We start from the raw sequence: 20,177 nt of genomic DNA on the forward strand, positions 1-20,177 counted from the left end.
GCGCCTGCGCTTGCGCGCTGGAGGGGCGGGAGGGGCCCGCCGCTCCTCGCCCCCGCCCCCCATCTCCAACCCCGCCCCGCCCAGGCCGCTGGTGCCAGCTCCGCTGCCCCCGGCGCCCAGGCAGTGGCCTCCGGGAGCGTTTTCTCGCACACCGGGATTCCGTTCGACCTCGGGCCGCCTCTGGATTCTTCCAAAAGGGCGCCCTCAAAATACAGAGGACCCCTCTCCCTTCCCCTCCATTCCCCAGCAAGGGGTGGGGGGCGGTGCTGGTGCCATCAGGAGGGCTCCTTGCTTCACGAGTCGGGGGTCTCCTTGGCTGGGTGGGGAGGGCGCATTTGCAGAGTACATGTGGACGAGGGAGGAGGTGGTGACAACGTGGACAGAAGTTAACAAGTTGCTGACAGGCAGCTAAAATCTTGAAAACCGAATGTCCTTAAAGAGGACAGTCACTTCAGGGATGCTGCTTAGTTTTGGCGGGCCGGTGAAGGCTGATGCTTTTTTTCTGTGGTTTTGGAGGTGGGTTGAAGATAGTGTGATGTATCTCCTGGGGAATCCAATTTAACAGATGTTTACTGCACACCAGGAAGGCACTCAGATATACAAGTAGCTCGAGTACACATTCCTTGTTCCCTGTCAAGTCAATATAATCCAATAATCCTCTTAGTTTAAAAAAAAAAAAAGAGAGGGCAGTGGTGAGCAAGGTGCGTTAACTATTCCTCAAGTAGCTGAAACTTCTTCTAAGCATCTTGGGACCCCAGGCCTGCCTAACTCAACAGGAACACCAGAGAGACCTGCTGGCCAAATTTTTCTTTCTCTAGGAACTAAATCAGTTTTGCTTTTTGATGACCGGAGCTGATGTTTCTCTCTCTGCGTACTTTACATCAGAGGATTGCCAAGAAATTGTAGTTAGAAGATTCAGCTCTCTCACCCGGTAAATCCTTTATAATCTTTCCCGTCTCTCCTCTAGTTTTGGCTAAGATCAGTACCTAGCTGGTCATCAAGTTCTGCAAATCCTTTCCAAATGCTGGAACCAATTGACTTGCATCTCTAGGCTGACTCCTTCCTGGATCTCTAGGACAAGCTTCATCTTAAGCAGAAAGACGGTTTCTGCTTACAGCTCAATGCTTTGGGGAATCAGCAGTAAGCCTCTGATAATAGTCTGGCTGTGGTCCCAATAATCCACTCAGATAACTGGGCTTTTGACTGATCCTTAATTCCTATCTCTAATTCTAGTCCTCTAGTCCTTACTTCCTATGCTTTGCTTCTTTTCCTTCTGCTTGAAAAGTCCTTCTCTTTTTCTCTGTCAAGCACACTCTTATTCATCATTCAAAAATCCATTCAAATGTCATGTTCTCTTTGAGCCTTCCTACATGCCTGGGCAGTCTGTCCCTTAATTCTGCTCCTTGTCTTCTACATGTATTTCAGAGTGCATTGTATTCTATTTTGTTTACCTGTCCTAAGTTCATCAAAAAAATGGGGAGCTCTATCTGGAAGATCCGTATCTTACTCATCCTTCTATCTCCAATGCTTAAGACAGTAATGAAGCTTAATAAGTATCTTCAGTTCGGTTCAGTTCATTTCAGTTCAGTCACTCAGTCGTGTCTGAACTTTGCGACCCCATGAATTGATGCACGCTAGGCCTCCCTGTCTGAAGAAGGCAATGGCAGCCCACTCCAGTACTCTTGCCTGGAAAATCCCATGGATGGAGGAGCCTGGTAGGTTGCAGTCCATGAGGTCGCTAGGAGTCGGACATGACTGAGCAACTTCACTTTCACTTTTCACTTTCATGCATTGGAGAAGGACATGGCAACCCACTCCAGTGTTCTTCCCTGGAGAATCCCAGGGACGGGGGAGCCTGGTGGGCTGCCGTCTATGGGGTCGCACAGAGTCGGACACGACTGAAGTGACTTAGCAGCAGCAGTAGAAGCAGCAGGCCTCCCTGTCCATCACCATCTCCCAGAGTTCACTCAAACTCCTGTCCATCGAGTCAGTGATGCCATCCAGCCATCTCATCCTCTGTCATCCCCTTCTCCTCTTGCCCCCAATCCCTCCCAGCATCAGTCTTTTCCAATGAGTCAACTCTTCGAATGAGGTGGCCAAAGTATTGCAGTTTCAGCTTTAGCATCAGTCCTTCCAATGAACACCCAGGACTGATCTCCTTTAGAATGGACTGGTTGGATCTCTTTGCAGTCCAAGGGACTCTCACCACGGTTCAAAAGCATCAATTCTTTGGCCCTCAGCTTTCTTCACAGTCCAACTCTCACATCCATACATGACCACTGGAAAAACCATAGCCTTGACTAGACGGCCCTTTGTTTGAAAAGTAATGTCTCTGCTTTTTAATATGCTGTCTAGGTTGGTCATAACTTTCCTTCCAAGGAGCAAGCATCTTTTAATTTCATGGCTGCAATCACCATCTGTAGTGATTTTGGAGCCCCCCAAAATAAAGTCTGACACTGTTTCCATTGTTTCCCCATCTAATTCCCATGAAGTGATGGGGCCAGATGCCACGATCTTCGTTTTCTGAATGTTGAGCTTTAAGCCAACTTTTTCACTCTCCTGTTTCACTTTCATCAAGAGGCTTTTTAGTTCCTCTTCGCTTTCTGCCATAAGGGTGGTATCATCTGCATATCTGAGGTTATTGATATTTCTCCTGGCAATCTTGATTCCAGCTTGTGCTTCTTCCAGCCCAGTGTTTCTCATGATATACTCTGCATATAAGTTAAATAAGCAGGGTAACAATATACAGCCTTGACTGACGTACTCCTTTTCCTATTTGGAACCAGTCTGTTGTTCCATGTCCAGTTCTAATTGTTGCTTTCTGACCTGCATACACGTTTCTCAAGAGGCAGGTCAGATGGTCTGGTATTCCCATCTCTTGAAGAATTTTCCACATTTATTGTGATCCACACAGTCAAAGGCTTTGGCAGAGTCAATAAAGCAGAAATAGATGTCTTTCTGGAACTCTCTTGCTTTTTCCATGATCCAGCGGATGTTGTGAATTTGATCTCTGGTTCCTCTGCCTTTTCTAAAACCAGCTTGAACATCTGGAAGTTCACGGTTCACATATTGCTGACGCCTGGCTTGGAGAATTTTGAGCATTACTTTACTAGCGTGTGAGATGAGTGCCATTGTGCGGTAGTTTGAGCATTCTTTGGCATTGCCTTTCTTTGGGATTGGAATGAAAACTGACCTTTTCCAGTCCTGTGGCCACTGCGGAGTTTTCCAAATTTGCTGGCATATTGAGTGCAGCACTTTCACAGCATCATCTTTCAGGATTTGAAATGGCTCAACTGGAATTCCATCACCTCCACTAGCTTTGTTCGTAGTGATGCTTTCTAAGGCCCACTTGACTTTACATTCCAGGATGTCTGGCTCTAGGTCAGTGATCACACCATCGTGATTATCTGGGTCATGAAGATCTTTTTTGTATAGTTCTTCTGGGTATTCTTGCTACCTCTTCTTAATATCTTCTGCTTCTGTTAGGTCCATACCATTTCTGTCCTTTATCGAGCCCATCTTTGCATGAAATGTTCCCTTGGTATCTCTAATTTTCTTGAAAAGATCTCTAGTCTTTCCTATTCTGTTGTTTTCCTCTATTTCTTTGCATTGATCGCTGAAGAAGGCTTTCTTATCTCTCCTTGCTATTCTTTGGAACTCTGCATTCAGATGCTTATATCTTTCCTTTTCTCCTTTGCTTTTCACGTCTCTTCTTTTCACAGCTATTTGTAAGGCCTCCCCAGATAAGTATCTTAGAAATCTGTAATACCCCAGTTTCTAAGACTAGCAGCTCTGCCTTGGTTTTGCCAACCTGTCTCATACATAGAGACAAAGTGCCTTGGCAATACCACCAGTAAAAATTTAATACCACCACTAAATTTAAAGGAAATCACATACAATTGGGTCAGCAAAAGCTAAAAGATTTTCTTCAAATAGTAATATAGGCCCCAACCCAAAGGACTAACACGGACAGCTGTAGGATAAGAATAGCATGGCACACACAGAAGAGGACTGGGTAGAAGCCTGACTAGAGCAGAACAGATTATGCCTTTAGCCACATGTGCTGAGGGTTTGCAACTGTCCCCAGTGGAAATTATGATGAGGATCCCACTGAATATCCTTGGAGCTCCTTGCATACAAGCTTCTTACATACAAACATCAGAAAACACACACAGCTCTTGCTATACTGAGGAGTTTGGTTGCTCTTTTGTTGGCTTCATAAAATCCCTAATTAAAAATCTCTCCAGCTAACTGATACAGGTAAAATTCAAAGTGGACAAAAGTAAGAACTTTCAGAAAGCCTATTCCATCCAGATGTTTGGCTCATTACACTTCTCTAGAAAAAAAGGCTCCTGGCTGGGTGGTAGAATTATGATGCTTTAAGAACAACCAATAGCTATTAAATTTGCTCTTCTACCTCTATGGGGTTATGACCTCAGATATAAAGCAGCCTATCATCTCCTTCCTGCCTTCTTTCCTTCTTTGTTTTCCTTTCTTCTTTCTTTTACTTCTTTCTCTTTTGTTAATAGTTTAACAAACATTTATAGAGGGCTTAGAATGTGCCACTTGCTGTGCTGAGGATATTAAACTAAATAGACCTTTGCCCTTTTCTTTAAGAAACTCACAAGCTTATATAGGATGCAGACAAATAAGTTTAATATAGTAGGATAACAGTATCAACATTTCTAAAGTTAGAGAGACAAAGCATAAAGAAGAGAGTGATGAGCTTTGTGGGGGTGGGGGAGTTAGGAAGATTTTGTCAGTTTGAGCTGAGTTTAAATTTATTAAAAGTGTAACTTTGGAGGAACCCCGTGTTTATTTCTTGGAGATTAGCTCTATTAGTTATTTCAGCAAGCCTGCAAAATAAATTGTATGCCAAAAAGAGGTTCAACTTTTAATATTGGCTAACGCTCTCAGAATCAAGGCCTGACCTCAACTGAACTGTGAACCAGAAATTGAGACAACAAGCGACATTTGCTCAATCTCAACCATAACCAATATGTTACAAAAAAAGGGGCGGGGTGGGAAACAACATTAAAGAATGTCAGAACTGCAAGAGATCTTAGAGCTCATCAAGTCCATGTTTTTCATTATGTAGATGGAAGAAAAGTGAGGCTCAGAATGATTAAAGACTTATGTAAAGTCATGAGAAACCACTAACTGGAAGAGTGTGAGATAAAACAAGAGTATCCATGTTTCAAATTTATTGTCCTTTGAACTTCTCTAAGATAATCTGATAGTGTACCAGAAAGAAAGATTTGATTTTTCTTTTATTTCCAAATAAATGCCTGCTTGATAATATCCTGAAATAAATAGGAACAAAATTAGAGCATCAAAAGATTCTTCAAATAGAACCTTTACTTATCTATTTCCATATATATATATATATATGGAGGGACTCTAACCCTTCCTTTATCATATATATATATATATATATAAAACACTTCCTTTATCATATATATATATATATATAAAAAAAGTGAAAGAAAGTGAAAGTGAAGTCGCTCAGTCGTGTCTGACTCTTTGCAACCCCGTGGACTGTAGCCTACCAGGCTCCTCTGTCCATGGGGTTCTCCAGGCAAGAATACTGGAGTGGGTTGCCATTTCCTTCTCCAGGGGATCTTCCAGACTCAGGGATCGAACCTGGGTCTCCCGCATTGCAGGCAGATGCTTTAACCTCTGAGATGCCCGGAAGCTATATATATATATACATATATATATATATACACATATACATATAGACTTTAAAAACAGAATCTCAACCTTGTTGAGTGCATGCTTATAGTTTGAAGCATGTGGATTCTTCTTTAATCAGCAATGTCTACTGTTTGCATTCCAGGGTCTAACTCTCTCTTAAATTGATTGCCATCCTGCACCCATCAAAAGTGCTAAGGAAGTTCAGTTCAGTTCAGTTCAGCCGCTCAGTCGTGTCCGACTCTTTGCAACCCCATGAATCACAGCACGCCAGGCCTCCCTGTCCATCACCAACTCCTGGAGTTCACTCAGACTCACGTCCATCGAGTCAGTGATGCCATCCAGCCATCTCATCTTCTGTCGTCCCCTTCTCCTCCTGCCCCCAATCCCTCCCAGCATCAGAGTCTTTTCCAATGAGTCAACTCTTCGCATGAGGTGGCTAAAGTACTGGAGTTTCAGCTTTAGCATCATTCCTTCCAAACAAATCCTAGGGCTGATCTCCTTCAGAATGGACTGGTTGGATCTCCTTGCAGTCCAAGGGACTCGAAAGAGTCTTCTCCAGCACCACAGTTCAAGAGCATCAATTCTTCGGCACTCAGCCTTCTTCACAGTCCAACTCTCACATCCATACATGACCACAGGAAAAACCATAGCCTTGACTAGACGGACCTTTGTTTGAAAAGTAATGTCTCTGCTTTTGAATATGCTATCTAGGTTGGTCATAACTTTCCTTCCAAGGAGCAAGCATCTTTTAATTTCATGGCTGCAGTCACCATCTGCAGTGATTTTGGAGCCCCAAAAAATAAAGTCTGACACTGTTTCCCCATCTATTTCCCATGAAGTGATGGGACCGGATGCCATGATCTTTGTTTTCTGAATGTTGAGCTTTAAGCCAACTTTTTCACTCTCCACTTTCACTTACATCAAGAGGCTTTTTAGTTCGTCTTCACTTTCTGCCATATGGGTGGTGGCATCTGCATATCTAAGGTTATTGATATTTCTCCCAGCAATCTTGATTCCAGCTTGTGCTTCTTCCAGTCCAGCGTTTCTCATGATGTACTCTGCATATAAGTTAAATAAGCACGGTGACAATATACAACCTTGACGTACTCCTTTTCCTATTTGGAACCAGTCTGTTGTTCCATGTTGGGATCATCATTAAGGGCACTTATGAGGGCATCTACTTATTCCTACAGGTATGGAAGTTCTAAGCTTGTATCAAGTAACATCACCAGAGAGCTAAGAAATGGGGTGTCAATTGCTTGGCCCTCTCTTTGATGGCATGTGTTCTAGTGTTACCCCCATTGGCATTGATCAAAGGTGACTGCAAGAAAGTCACATGAAGATTGTTTCTGTATTTTCTTTACAAAGGAGAGGTTATTAAGGACACATTCATCTGTTATTCTATACTCTTTGGAAAGGAATAAACATATTTAAGGACTGGTACCAAAAAATGTGCTTTCATTCAAAAAATTGGTATGTGTACTTTAAAAATCAAATGGTAATCATACCACCCAGTTTCCTTTTTTCTTGACTGCCACATAGCCCCAAAATAAATGTAAAATAAGGCTCAATATTAGTACACAGACTTAAACTGGGGGCACATTTGTTTTTTTTTCATTAATTTTTTTCTAAATCTAACAAAGATGTTTTCTACAAACCTTTTACTGTAAGTGATCTGAGATCCTCTTTTGGAAATTTTAGGAGGATAAATAATGAATAAGTACGTAAAACATTTCCTTTGTTTTGAGTACTTGAGAGTTATGCTTGTTATTAGTAAGCATCAAGTTCTTGCTAAGGACAACCATGCTCCAGAGCTCTATGGAAACTAAGAGGTGTATGAAATGACTGGGAAACCTGAAGGGTCTTGAATCTACTTGTGGTGGTCAAGTTTGTAGAGATAAGGTCAGGTAGCATATTCTAAGTGATTTCAGGCTCATTCTATCCTAAGACTCCATACGTCTATTAAATGAGTAATATGAACATTTGGTCAAAGCATATTCTATTTTGAGTTGGCTTAAATATTGATATTTTGAGTAACATTTTTTTGAAGGTGATCAAGTTTTTGGATAGCTGTTTCTGAGTAAGTTTTCATAAAAGCAGTTTGTGTTCATGGTGGAAATTTGAAAAATTGGGAAAGTATAAAGGAACCAATTAAAATCATCCATAATCATGCCTTGGGTTCATGTTGTATAATGTAAGACAATATATATAATTTACTACTACTACTACTACTAAGTCACTTCAGTCGTGTCCGACTCTATGCGACCCCATGGACTGCAGCCTACCAGGCTTCTCCGTCCATGGGATTCTCCAGGCAAGAACACTGGGGTGGGTTGCCATTTCCTTCTCCAATGCATGAAAGTGGAAAGTGAAAGGGAAGTCGCTCAGTCGTGTCCGACTCTTAGCGACCCCATGGACTGCAGCCTACCAGGTTCCTCCATCCATGGGATTTTCTGGGCAACAGTACTGGAGTGGGGGTGTCATTGCCTTCTCCAATATATAATTTAGAGACATGCTTTTTTTCATTTAACATTATATAGTAGTAATTCCTAGATACTAGCTGTTCAAAAATGAGATTTCTATAGTGAAACATTCCATTGAATAATTTACTCAATCAGCAGCCCTATTGTTGCTTTATATGTTTCCAACCTACCCTTCGCTGTTTAATATTAGTACTGTGACCTATTGTACATGTGTAGTAATAGTAATCATAGCATTTAGGAAGCAAATTTATAACATTTGCTATAACATGTCAAGCACTGTGTTGCACTTCACATGAATGATCTTATTTAATAACACTGTGAAGTAGGAACTATAGTAAGATGATATAAGGGCTTCCTAGATGGCTCAGAATCCATCTCAGGAGACGCTGTTTGATCCCTAGGTTGAGAAGATCCCCTGGAGGAGGAAATGGTAACCTATTCAGTATTCTTGCCAGGACAATCCCATGGACAGAAGAGCCTGGCAGGCTACAGTCATAAAAGAGTCCCAAACGACTGAAGCAACTGAGCACACAGGCATGCAAGATGATATAAACAAGGACTAGAGGTTAATTAAAGTGTAACAGTAAGGAGGAGGATTTAACCCTGAGTCTGACCTAAGCAAATATTACAACTTGGTTTTTATTAATAAGTAAATCAGACTGTTCAAAGATTCCAATTATCTATAAAAATGTGCATTAACTTAAGAAATCTATAAGCTTCTTCATTGCCTTCCTCATTCTTTATATTTTTTAAAGAAAGTCAGTAATGAACATTTATTTTTTGTAGTTTAGCAATTGTTATTGCACTATGATAAAATGTGTGTTCTCTTTATATTCTTTCTTCTTTTTGTTGACATATAATTAAAATAATACATTACGTACAACATAGTGATTCAATATTTGTATATAACGTGAAATAATCACTACAATCAGTCTAATTGATATCTATCACCAGACATAGTTACAAGTTTTTTTTCTTGTGGTGAGAACTTTTATAGTCCTTATTTTGTGGTCTACAGAAGATAGTAAGAACACAGACTCCAGAATGAGCCTTTCATTTTTATCAGAGGACAGTAAAACCACTAATTAAGAGGAAAAAAGCGGGTGAGGGCAAAAAGTCTTAAGTTTACCATCAGTGGACATGTTCAATGTTCATAACTCTTAAATACCTGAAAAAAAAAAAAGAAGAAACTGAATTAAACTAGCTAATCGACTAGCTAGCTGAGGTCCTGCTTCCACCCGCTCCGTTTTAAAAAAGATAGATTAGGATGATTTGCAATCTGCACATTATTTGACGACATTGAAAATACGGGTACTAAAGTGCTTAATGATGGTTGAAATGGTTTCATTTCTTAAGTAGTCCAAACTACCACTGTGGCTTAATACACCTTTTGAAATAGTGCCAAAACCGGCTCTAAACCTGCACAAAATCTCAATTAGAGAATTCATAATTAAATAACTTTAGAGTGCTTAATGATTCTAAAAACAAACCAAATATTATTTAAACCTGATTGACTTTAATTTGTGAACATCCTGGAGCTAAAATCTATTTAGCTGGGCACCCACCAAATCCTAGATGTTACAAAGGAAGAAATAAAGTCTTGAGAAGTGAAAGAATATAGGAAGGAGCCAAACAACTGCTTTCTTCACCGCCTAACCAAAAACGTCTAGAAAGAAAGAACCTTTGCTTTCCTAGACAAGAGGCCTCCGGCTGCCCAGCATCGCCACACTGCGGGCGCCTCTCTCTCCATCAGGGTCGGGCTGCTGCCATCTGAAGTCTTAACGTCTTCCAGCCGCCGGCCCAACCCAGAGTCTCACAGACTTTGGGGGCTCTCGCTTTCGGCCACCAGCAGCACTAGCAGCAGCAGCATGAGGCTGAGCATCAGTAGCATGAGGAAGAGCGGCATGGCGCGTCCTGGCGGTGCCCCGGACCCGCGGGCGGGTCGAGGTGGGGAGGCAGGAGGGATGCGGGCGGCGGGGCTGCAGGCGGGTAGTGCGCTGGGCTAGGGCTGGGCGGTGGCGCAGGCGTTGCCAAGGAAACGGGCCGCGCGCGTCCCCAGCTGCCGCGCGCTCACGTCAAAGTTTGTTTAATAATCGCCTGGGTATTTTATTGTCCTGGCTCCCGGCGGCCGCGCGGGAGCCGGGAGACCGCGCACGGGGCAGCGAATGAGGCGCGGCGGCTGTGGCCCAGGGCACCTCCCCCCGGCTTCTCGAACCCTGCCCCGTCCGACCCGAGCGGGGAGGATGGAAACACCAGCCGCGCTCTGAGCTCCTCAGGAAGAGAACACCTTTCCCGCCACACCACCCCGCGGTCCACGAGTCCATCTCCCAGAGCGGGCCGAGCGGAAGAGCGAGCGATGGCAGATAACCTGAGGAGACTGGTCTCCAACGAAGCTTTACGATCGTTGCAGGACAAGCTAGAGTCCTGGCTGAGGGAGTACAACGTGAGTCAGAGGGGAAGACCCCCGGGGTTCGCCCTCTCTCTAGTTCCTCGCACAACCCTCAGCGGGAGGTTCTTAGGACTGGCCTCCGGGTGACTGCTTTGCCAAGTCCCGCAGTTTTGATTCCTCTCTGGGACCCGCACCGAGGGAAGCGGGGAAATGCGATTCCTTTTTCTCCTTCTGACGCGAGGTGGCGCGGTCCGCGAAGCGCTGGACTGGTCGTAGCAGAGGAGAGCTCCTATTTTAGCGAGCGGTAGCCAAGGACGCTGGCGGTCCTAGCAACGGGAAAGCCCTGCGAGCAACCCAGGTCCGGTCTGGCTTGTCACTCTTCCTCCAGTCTCCTCTGCCTGCAGTCCACCCCCATACCCCGACTCGAATTATTATTATTTATTACATCCCTCTTCTTGCCTTTCCGCAAGTCTCCCACTCTGGAGATAAGATTTTTATAGAAATATACCCAGGAGTTAGTACCCAGAAGTCAATGAAACGGACACTAGTCAACCTTGCGAGTTTCACTTGTGCGCTGATGAGCATGGCAAGTAAGGCAGTTTCAACACCAGGGCAGATTTCAGAAAGCCTGTTGTCAAGGCATTTGTAAGCCAATATTCTGTCGTCAAACCCAATAGGGTTCTTCAAATCTCATTAATTCCTTCCATCCCCCACCCTACTCCAGCTCCCGTTCATCTCCGAGTCCAGATAGTAGAACTCCAATGCAGAATTTGCTTCGGTTGGTCTGTCTTAAAAAGAAGAGTTCTATGCTGTAGCTCAGCTGGTAAAAAAAATCCATCTGCAATGCAAGAGACTCCGGTTTGATTCCTGGATCAGGAAGATCCCCTGGAGAAGGGCATGGCAACCCACTCGAGTATTTTTGTCTGGAGAATCCCCATGGACAGAGGAGCCTGGAGGGCTACAATCCATCGGGTCTCAAAGAGTCAGACATGACTTAGCGACTGAACAATAACAAAAAAAAGGAGAGTCCTATTCTCACATAGCAAGTAGAACAATGCAGGAAAAAGAGCTAGGGACCCAGAATCAGCTCCACCCCGCCAGCTTTTAGGTCTGACTTTGCAGAGAACTGGCTGGCTGAATCATTGGGGCTTCCCTGGTGGCTCAGCGGTAAAGAATCCACCTGCCAGTGTAGGAGATGCTGGTTCATTCCCTGGGTCTGCAAGATCCCCTGGAGAAGGAAATGGCAACCCACACCAGTATTCTTTCTTGCCCGGAAAATCCCATGGACAGAGAAGCCTGGTGGCTTAGTGACTAAACAACAACAACCAACAACAACAAAAACTGAATCATTTGGGGCAAATTATTTAACCTCTAGGTCTCAGTACCTCCTCAGCTAACTGGGAGACTGGAATTGATCATGGGTGAAGGTGCTTTTTGGATCTCAATTTTTTGAGTCTAGATTAGCTTGTTTCTGAAATCCTACCAGGAAAATGCAACTGCCTGCCATCATGAGTCCCTGGACTTTCCTATCCACCTTGTAACCAGGCTCCTGGGAGGAGGGGAGCTCAAAGCACTATGGCTTTCTCCTTAGCCTTCTTTTCTAGTGTTTACCCCATCTGCCCACATTTAAAGTACCAATATTGATTATTCCTTCTCCATCAGAATTGCAGGAAAATTGAAATTCACCATTAGCACAAAGCCTTGGGTTCCCCCCACCACCTACCTTTAAAAGTGGCTACTTGTTACCTAATCTCAGAAGGATGAGAATAACAAATCCTAATACATGTATTTTCCCTTCTTAAAGCTACTTCTTATACAATTTTTCTTGCCCTGTGGCCTAAATTAACTTGAACCATTAAAAAGTGTATTCAGTTTGTCACTAGACAATGTTGAACACAAATGACACTGGTAGTGGCTGGACCAAATTAAATGATTGTTTTAGAAACGACCTGTAAGTTCTGAGAAATGCCACAGTTTATTGTACTTTCTCTTCTCACTAACAGTGATGCACCCCATTCTTCTGTTCTCACCGAAACCATTTATATTTAGATTGTGGCTCTCCCCATCTCCAATACACACATATAATTAGTAGAGACTGCACTCTTAGAGATCAGTGCCTTTCCACATTTTGTGGCCATTCCTTGGGCATCATCATTTCTCTTCAACTTTCTGGCATCTCTATTGCATTTGGCTGTCGACACCTGCATTTTTCTAAGACTCTATTTGTCTCCTTGTCTTACCCACACCTCTCTTATAGTTGTTCTTCAAGGGCAGACTTTAGAAACCTTCTCTTCCACCTCCATTCCTGTTTCATCTCTTACCCCTATGCTGATGAATATCCTATCTATACTCAGGTCCTTTTCTCATCTGAGCTCTCACTTCTCCAAATGTCCATTGGACATTTTCAGTTGTGCTTTTGTCATTGCAAAGTCAAATCAGTGTGTGATGACCATAGCTTCTCCCATGCCACAAACACTGACTTCTTTCCTTTAGTTACAGTCTTTATCATGACATACTCCACTACTTTCTCACCAGCAGAATCTGTTGGTACTAGCTTCTAAGCTTGTGCAGAACCTGAGCATGTTCCACACCGTCCCTGCCTCTGCTGCCACACTTGTACACCTTTGGTCATCTTTTATTTGGGTGACTTAAAAAAAAATAACCCAAAGTAATTCTTCTAAATACCAAGTCAGATTAAGTTACTCCTATGGCAAAACTCTCCAAACTTCATATCTCAGAAAAAAAGTTCCTGCAATGGCCATCAAACTCCTGTACAACTGTGCTCCTTTAAACTCTGTGATGTTATCTCTTACCCTGTCCCTTGCTCAACCACTCCAGCAATACTAGACTCCTTGCTCTTTGTAGAGTAGAACTGTCTGAAAGAACTTTCCATGATGATGGATGCATTCTATATATATCTTTATATCATCACTGTCCAACATGGTGGCCAATAAGCATTTGAAATTCAATGAGTGCAAACTGAGGAACTGAAGTTTTAACTTCATTGAAGTCTAGTTTGAATTCAACTAGTTACATATGACCAGTGGCGACTGTATTGGACTGAGCAGCCACCCTCACCCCTGGAACCACTGTGCCCCTTCTCTGCTTTATTTCTTCCATAATATCTACCCCTTCTAATTTTTACTGATTTACTCTTTTATTTTGTTGATTAGTCTTCCTTCCCTCCCCTCCCCCAACACACCCTAAAAGGTAAGCTTCAGACGGCAGAGATTTCTGTTTCATTCCACTTTTGGCCCCTGCTAAGTCACTTCAGTTGTGTCCAACTCTGTGTGACCCCATAGACAGAAGCTCATCAGGCTCCTGAGTCCCTGGGATTCTCCAGGCAAGAACACTGGAGTGGCTTGCCATTTCCTCTCCAATGCATGAAAGTGAAAAGTGAAAGGGAAGTCGCTCAGTTGTGTCTGACTCTTAGCGACCCCATGGACTGCGGCCTTCCAGGCTCCTCGGTCCATGGGATTTTCCAGGCAAGAGTACTGGAGTGGGGTGCCATTGCCTTCTCCGTTTGGCCCCTAGTAGTTGCTCAATAAATCATGACTGGCTGAATGCCACCACCTTTCTCCCAGACACCCAGTTCCTTGGACTCATTTCTGACAAACCTCATATTCAGTGTAAAATTAGAAATGATCCCTGTGTGTGCCTTGTGTGTTCAGATGCTTCAGTCGTGTTCAACTCTTTGTGACCCTATGGACCATAGCCCACTAGGCTCCTCTGTCCATGGGGTTCTCCAGGCAAGACTATTGAAGTGGATTGCCATGCCCTCCTCCAGGGGATCTTCCTGACGCAGGGACCAAACGGGAATCTCCTGCATCTCCTGCATTGCTGACAGATTCTTTACCCCTGAGCCAGCAGGGAAGCCCAGAAATGATCCCCAAACATCTTTAATTCAACTTTTCTTAAAATTGAAACCAGAAGCCAGGATTAACGATCAGGAGCACAAGTGAGAGGGTGCAAGCGTTCTGAACAGTGTGTGTGTGTGGTGGGTGGTGGGGGTGTGGCGCTTAAAGAAAGATGATGAGAAAATCTCTTTACAGCACCTACCAACATTTAGGTTACATTGAGACTTATTCAACATCTTGTCATCTACAGTTTGAGTTTCAGTCAATTGCTAAGGGTTTTCCTGTGATACTGCAATGTTATTTTATTAGTTCCAAAGACTTTGGCCTTGAATCCTTAAGATGAAGAGTACTCATTGTAGCAAATTATATTTATTAAAATATTGGTTGTAGAGAACTATGTTTTTTCCTTAAAAGCTTCAAATTATGTGTGCTATGGAAGGTTGACTTTTCTGACTGTGACCACATTAGTTGATTTCTGATAAACTCAAGCAAAAGAAAAGACCGTGTATATTCCTCTAGAATTAGGAACATGGTTAAAGTTATTCCTTTGGGAAAAGTTATTTTCAAGTGAAATAGATAAATAACTTGAACAGATTAATTCTAAAACACAATGCAGAATTTTGATTGTTTTCCAAACTAGCCATCATTTGGATTAACAATTAGATGCTATTTAGTTTTTCTTCTTAATTTCTCTAATATAATTTCCTTCTTTATCCATTCCTATCCCTTCTGCCTTTATCCGGCCATCACCACCGTCTCATACACAGTCTGTTTCCTTGATTCCTACGTTGTCAGAAACAGTAAGTTCTTTTAAAATATAATTTTCTGCCCTGAAGCCTTTGTTTTTTATCTTTTGGCTTGTTTTTAACCTTACAACATCTACCAATCTTCTGGGCCTTTGGCAAAACTGTTTCTTGCTTGATTTTATTTTTTTAAGTTATATTTATCCTAACTTCAGGAAGAAATATTTTCCAACCCACTCCCCTCCCAGAGAAGCAAATCCTAAAAACAACAGCAAACAGCACCACCTCATTTTCTTTTCGTTATTAAAGAGATGCTGAATTATTGCATTACTTGGTCTTTAAAACCTGGACTCCATTGGAGACTCAGGGACGGGTTGTGGTAAACACATGAATTGCAGAGTTAGTTTTCCTCCTTTGTGGTTATTGAGAATGTTAGTGGAACAGCCAAAGAGAATTCCTTCTTGTTCAACCAATAACTGAGCCAAGTATTAAGAGTTTAAGAATTAATTGAACAAATGGTTACTTAGCTCCTGGTATGTATAAAGGTTTGGGTGAGATACTCTATATTCACACTTTTTCTGCAGTGTACGTTTATTCCTCAGACAATTTTTTTTTACAATATGTCTTGTCTATGCTAGGTTCTGGGAATAGAAATGTCAGCTGCATCTTGGTAATGAAATTCTAGCTGGAGAAGAGGACAAGGGAGAGAGGAAAGGATGTGTGCAAGAAGCTGGGAAGCATGAAAAAGCTAGCATATTTCGGGGGACTGGGAATACTTCCAGGCAGGGAGTGGACATGAGATAAGGCCAAGGAGATGGGGTGGTGGGGGCCAGGGGACGGGTGCCTTGGTGGTGTGTTATGGAGTTCGGACTTTATCCTGAGGGCAGTGGGGAGAAACTAAAAGTATTATATAGGGAGGTAATGCTTCTCTTGCATTACCCTTCCCTTGTGCTATAGAATTCTGTACTAACAAGTGTAAACAACATATTAAATATCAGCACATAAAAACGAGCTCTTAAAGAAGTGTCCTCTGTTTGTTTTAGAATAATCTCTGTGATTGAAATAGAGCCTGTTTTTATGCCAAAACATGCCTGATTCTAAATACAAAAGTGAAAGGTTGCTACTGCGAGCTGTGTGTTACGCCAGGATTCGTGACCTCTGGAAGAGAGGATTTTGATCCAGGGTCAGAGACGAGACTTGATTACTTGGAGCCTTTTGTGTAGCAGTTTTAATGAAGTATAGCAGAGATAGGGAAAGCTTCTAACATAGACATCAGAAGGGAACAGAAAGAGTGCCAAGGCATTTTATGTCTGTTAGCTAGCTTCTAATCAGATAAAGAAACACCTCAAGGCTGAGGGAGTTTCATCAGGCCCCTCTCCCACAATAAGCATTTTTGAGATAGGATGGCCAAGGTGTGTCATCCCCAGCCATAAAACAATTAGTATGAGTACTGGTTTGCTGAGCCATTATCAGCCCAAGGTTTGAGAAAAGATAAAAAAGGTTGGTCTTAGGCAGAACCTGTTTCCTCAACACAGAAGGAAACAAAAGTCTGCCACTTGCAGTTTACTTCCTCCTGCCGCCTGGGGGCACCTCTACCCTCCCTACCTGTTACCCTCTCAAAAGGTGGTTGTCATTGCTATGGTGTCTTCAAACAGATTCCCTGACCCCCCTTCACTCCTCCCCTTCTACATTCTTGAGGGTTCAACTAGTTATTAAATTTATAGAGAACACTTTTCTTCCCTTCAGGACCTTTATCTCCTTCAGTTCAGTCGCTCAGTTGTGTCTGACTCTTTGCGACCCCATGGACCACAGCACATCAGGCTTCCCTGTCCATCACCAACTCCCGGAGCTTGCTCAAACTCATTGAGTCGGTGATGTCATCCAACCATCTCATCTTCTGTTGTCCCCTTCTCCGCCCGCCTTTAGTCTTTCCCAGCATCAGGGTCTTTTCAAATGAGTCATATCTTCGCATCAGGTGGCCAAAGTATTGGAGTTTCAACTTCAACATCGGTCCTTCCAATGAATATTCAGGACTGATTTCCTTTAGGACGGACTGGTTTGATCTTGCAGTCCAGGGGACTCTCAAGAGTTTTCTCCAACACCACAGTTCAAAAGCATTAATTCTTTGGTGCTCAGCTTTATAGTCCAACTCTCACATCTGTGCATGACTACTGGAAAAACGATAGCTCTGACTAGACAGACCTTTGTTGGCAAAGTGATGTCTCTGTTTTTTAGTATGCTGTCTAGGTTGATCATAGCTTTTCTTCCAAGGAGCAAGTGTCTCTTAATTTCATGGCTGCAGCCACCATCTGCAGTGATGGTGCATTACTTGGTCTTTAAAACCTGGACTCCATTGGAGACTCAGGGACGGGTTGTGGTAAACACATGAATTGCAGAGTTAGTTTTCCTCCTTTGTGGTTATTGAGAATGTTAGTGGAACAGCCAAAGAGAATTCCTTCTTGTTCAACCAATAACTGAGCCAAGTATTAAGAGTTTAAGAATTAATTGAACAAATGGTTACTTAGCTCCTGGTATGTATAAAGGTTTGGGTGAGATACTCTATATTCACCTTTTTCTGCAGTGTACGTTTATTCCTCAGACAATTTTTTTTTACAATATGTCTTGTCTATGCTAGGTTCTGGGAATAGAAATGTCAGCTGCATCTTGGTAATGAAATTCTAGCTGGAGAAGAGGACAAGGGAGAGAGGAAAGGATGTGTGCAAGAAGCTGGGAAGCATGAAAAAGCTAGCATATCTCGGGGGACTGGGAATACTTCCAGGCAGGGAGTGGACATGAGATAAGGCCAAGGAGATGGGGTGGTGGGGGCCAGGGGACGGGTGCATTACTGGCCAGTAATGAATAAATGCCAAACCTTAGTGTCTTGACAGAATAGAGATTTCTTTCCCATTCATGCAAAGTCTGATGGTAGCTCTTGTCTGTCACTGGCTCAGTTTCAGGTGCCCTCCATCAGATGGAGCAGCTGCCTCATTACCGGACCCTGAAGGTTCTGTAAGGGGAATAGAGGGAATGGAGAACTTGCCCTGCTCCTACATCATACACAGCCCTTGCACTCATTGTCCCTTGGGCAGACTTAGTTGTGTGGCTGCTGTCTAACTATAAGGGAGCCTGAGAAATGTGGAAAAGCACGTGGAATACTTAATGGGTACCACTCCTTCTGCCACAGTTACTAATGATAAATTCATGGCTACAAAATAATTGACAAATAGTTAAGGAAGACTATTTTCTTTTTAACAAAGAGTCTACCAACTTTTAAATTTGATTCTCCTTATTTTTCATCTTGGACAAACTGGTTAATGTAAACATCACCATTGTTTAATATTAAAGGAGAAGAAGTAACAAAATAAGTCCAGTAGGAATATTAATTATGGATCAAGACACTAAAATCCAGTGTGTGCATGCTCAGTTGCTTCAGTCATGTCTGACTCTTTGAGACCCCATGGACTATAGCCTGCCAGACTCCTCTGTCCATAGTATTTTCCTGGCAAGAATACTGGAATGGGTTGCCATGCTTGCCTCCAAAATCCATTGGGAAAGCCTAAATAGAAGCTGTTCCTAAATCGTTGAGATATAATCCTCCTCTTTCTTATATCTAAAATTCAGGAAAAAATAGATATTCAACACAAGCAACAAAGGTTAACTGTATAGCACGGGAAACTATAGTCAATATTTTGTAATAACCTATAATGGAAAGTAATCTGAAAAATAATATAAACAATGTATATGTATAACTGAGTTACCTTGCTGTGCACCTGAAACACTGTAAGTCAACTGTACTTCAATAAAATATATATATTAAGGAAAAAATAAAATTCAGGATCGCAGTTTAAAAACTTTGTTGTGGAGGCAGTGAGTGTGTGGCAGGGTCAGCCTCAATGATGTAGAACAGAGGGTTGATTTCAAAATAGAGCTGCTTGAAAGGCTGCCCACAAATGGGCACCTTTCTAGAAGCAGTTATAGCCTGTTATAACCAGCATTTTTACTTTTACTTTGCAGAGGACTTCATTTAAAAGACTTTTTTAAGGTATAGTTGATGTATAGTGTTACATAAGTTTCAGGTATATAATATAGTGATTCACAATTTTTGAAGGCTATGCTCTATTTATAATTATTGAATATTGGCTATATTCCCCATGCTGTACATAATATCCTTGTAGCTTATTTATTTATTTTTGATTTTTTTTAATTGGAGGATAATTGCTTTACAATATTGTGTTGGTTTCTGCCATACATCAACATGAGTCAGTCACAGGTATACATATGTCCCCTTTCCCATCTCTGTCCCCATCTGGCACTGTTGGTGGGAATGTAAATTGATACAGGCACCATGGAGAACAATATGGAGATTCCTTTAAAAACTAGGAATAGAACTGCCATATGACCCAACAATCCCACCACTGGGCATATACCCTGAGAAAACCATAATTGAAACAGATGCATGTACCCCAATGCTTGTTGCAGTACAATGTCTATTTTATTCATAGTAGTTTACTCATAGTAGTACCTCTTAATCCCTTAAAACGAGTGTTTAAACAGTTATTGAAAGCCCTTAAACCACTCTTTGTGCATTATTGCCTTTAAGCTTTATAAGAATCTATGAAATAGCAGGCTTTATTTTCTGTATTTTACACATCTGTATTCTATTCATCTGTATTAGATAAGAAACTGTGCAAAAGGATTTATCACAGTATCCTTTAAAATATGAAAGTTACAATCATTTAATAATGATTTGCCTGATATTTTTATTTTTTAATACTCTTCTTTAAAAAAAAGTCATTTTACATAGAACAAGAATGCCATTTCCAAACACGCCAATTAGCGAATACGTACAGGAACAAGGAAAAGAGATAATCATTAGGAAGGATGTGGAGTCTAATCCGTGGATTTGCCCTCCAAATCCCAAGAGGGCAGCTTGCTTGCCCAAGGCCACTCCACTTTAGAACTTGGTTTTGAACCTAGCTCTTTTGCTTGTCAAGTCCATTCTGTTATC

General features: G+C 42.3%; 1 protein-coding gene across 2 annotated transcripts in view; it reads left to right on the forward strand.

The window, feature by feature from the left end:
* The first annotated feature begins 10,324 nt into the window (after positions 1–10,324).
* SPATA18 (spermatogenesis associated 18) overlaps positions 10,325–20,177 on the forward strand; it is a 45,906-nt gene continuing 36,053 nt past the window's right edge. For both annotated transcript variants that reach the window (XM_027544490.1, XM_027544491.1), the window contains exon 1: positions 10,325–10,623. In XM_027544490.1, the coding sequence (XP_027400291.1) occupies positions 10,537–10,623 (87 nt within the window). In that variant the 5' untranslated portion in view covers positions 10,325–10,536. The remainder of the gene's footprint in view (positions 10,624–20,177) is intronic.

The sequence above is a fragment of the Bos indicus x Bos taurus genome, chromosome 6 (genome assembly GCF_003369695.1).
Source record: "Bos indicus x Bos taurus breed Angus x Brahman F1 hybrid chromosome 6, Bos_hybrid_MaternalHap_v2.0, whole genome shotgun sequence".
In the NCBI taxonomy this organism is placed as follows: domain Eukaryota; kingdom Metazoa; phylum Chordata; class Mammalia; order Artiodactyla; family Bovidae; genus Bos; species Bos indicus x Bos taurus.